The sequence below is a fragment of the Trichinella spiralis genome (genome assembly GCF_000181795.1).
Source record: "Trichinella spiralis strain ISS 195 chromosome Unknown Scfld5393, whole genome shotgun sequence".
Classification (NCBI taxonomy): domain Eukaryota; kingdom Metazoa; phylum Nematoda; class Enoplea; order Trichinellida; family Trichinellidae; genus Trichinella; species Trichinella spiralis.
In genome coordinates, this window is record NW_003532332.1 from 1 (window position 1) to 765 (window position 765).

General features: G+C 43.9%; 1 protein-coding gene across 1 annotated transcript; it reads left to right on the forward strand.

Moving 5' to 3' along the window:
- Nucleotides 1-120: 120 nt before the first annotated feature.
- On the forward strand, nucleotides 121-747 carry Tsp_15852 (conserved hypothetical protein; the record flags this gene model as incomplete). The annotated part of the gene is made up of 1 exon (XM_003366801.1): nucleotides 121-747. A coding segment is annotated over one exon (627 nt), but the record flags the coding sequence as incomplete, so codon positions are not given.
- Nucleotides 748-765: the final 18 nt, after the last annotated feature.

Consider the following 765-nt stretch of genomic DNA (forward strand, 5'->3'; position numbering starts at 1 on the left):
TACTAGACCCTGCAAGTCTACTGCATTTTTTGTGGTGCCACGAGTCAGGAAAACTCGTGAAAAATTTACCTGTCTGTGACACATTTTTTGAACCAATGGCTCTTCTGAAGCAATATAAAGTATCGACAAGCTACTTCATCGCAAAAATGCCCAATTGCGTTGGTTGAGATCAACCTTGGATGATTTGAGAGCTGCCTTGGACAGTGACAGAAACCATCGGCAGAGTTGCCTGATGAGAGTCTCTGAGAAATGGACAAAATATGACCGCGTGGTAGAGCAGTTGCTGGAAGTTAGCGAAACAGCAGAGTCCATAGATACACTGATAGACGAGAGAGAAACTCTCAATGATGAACTCATGGAGTTACGAATGAAAGCTGATCACGATAGTGGCATTCAAATCAAGGAAGATCCAGAAACGAAGGAAATTGAACAATCTACTCCTTCCAATGTTCGTCTACCGAAATTAGAGATCAGCAAATATAACGGAGATCCGCACGACTGGCAGCGATTCCATGAGGAATTCAGTAATTCGATTCATACCAACAAAAATCTCTCCACCATAGAGAAATTTAGCTACCTGAGATCATTACTCATCGGAAATGCCGCCGCTGCCATCGAAGGACTCCCGCTGAACGTGGCAAACTATGATGCAGCAGTGACGATCCCGTCGGACAGCTTTGGAAGGAAAGAAATTATCATTGAAAAACATATGAAGCAGCTGCAGAATTTTCCGACTGTTACCAGCCAGTGGGTCACGAATCGCTT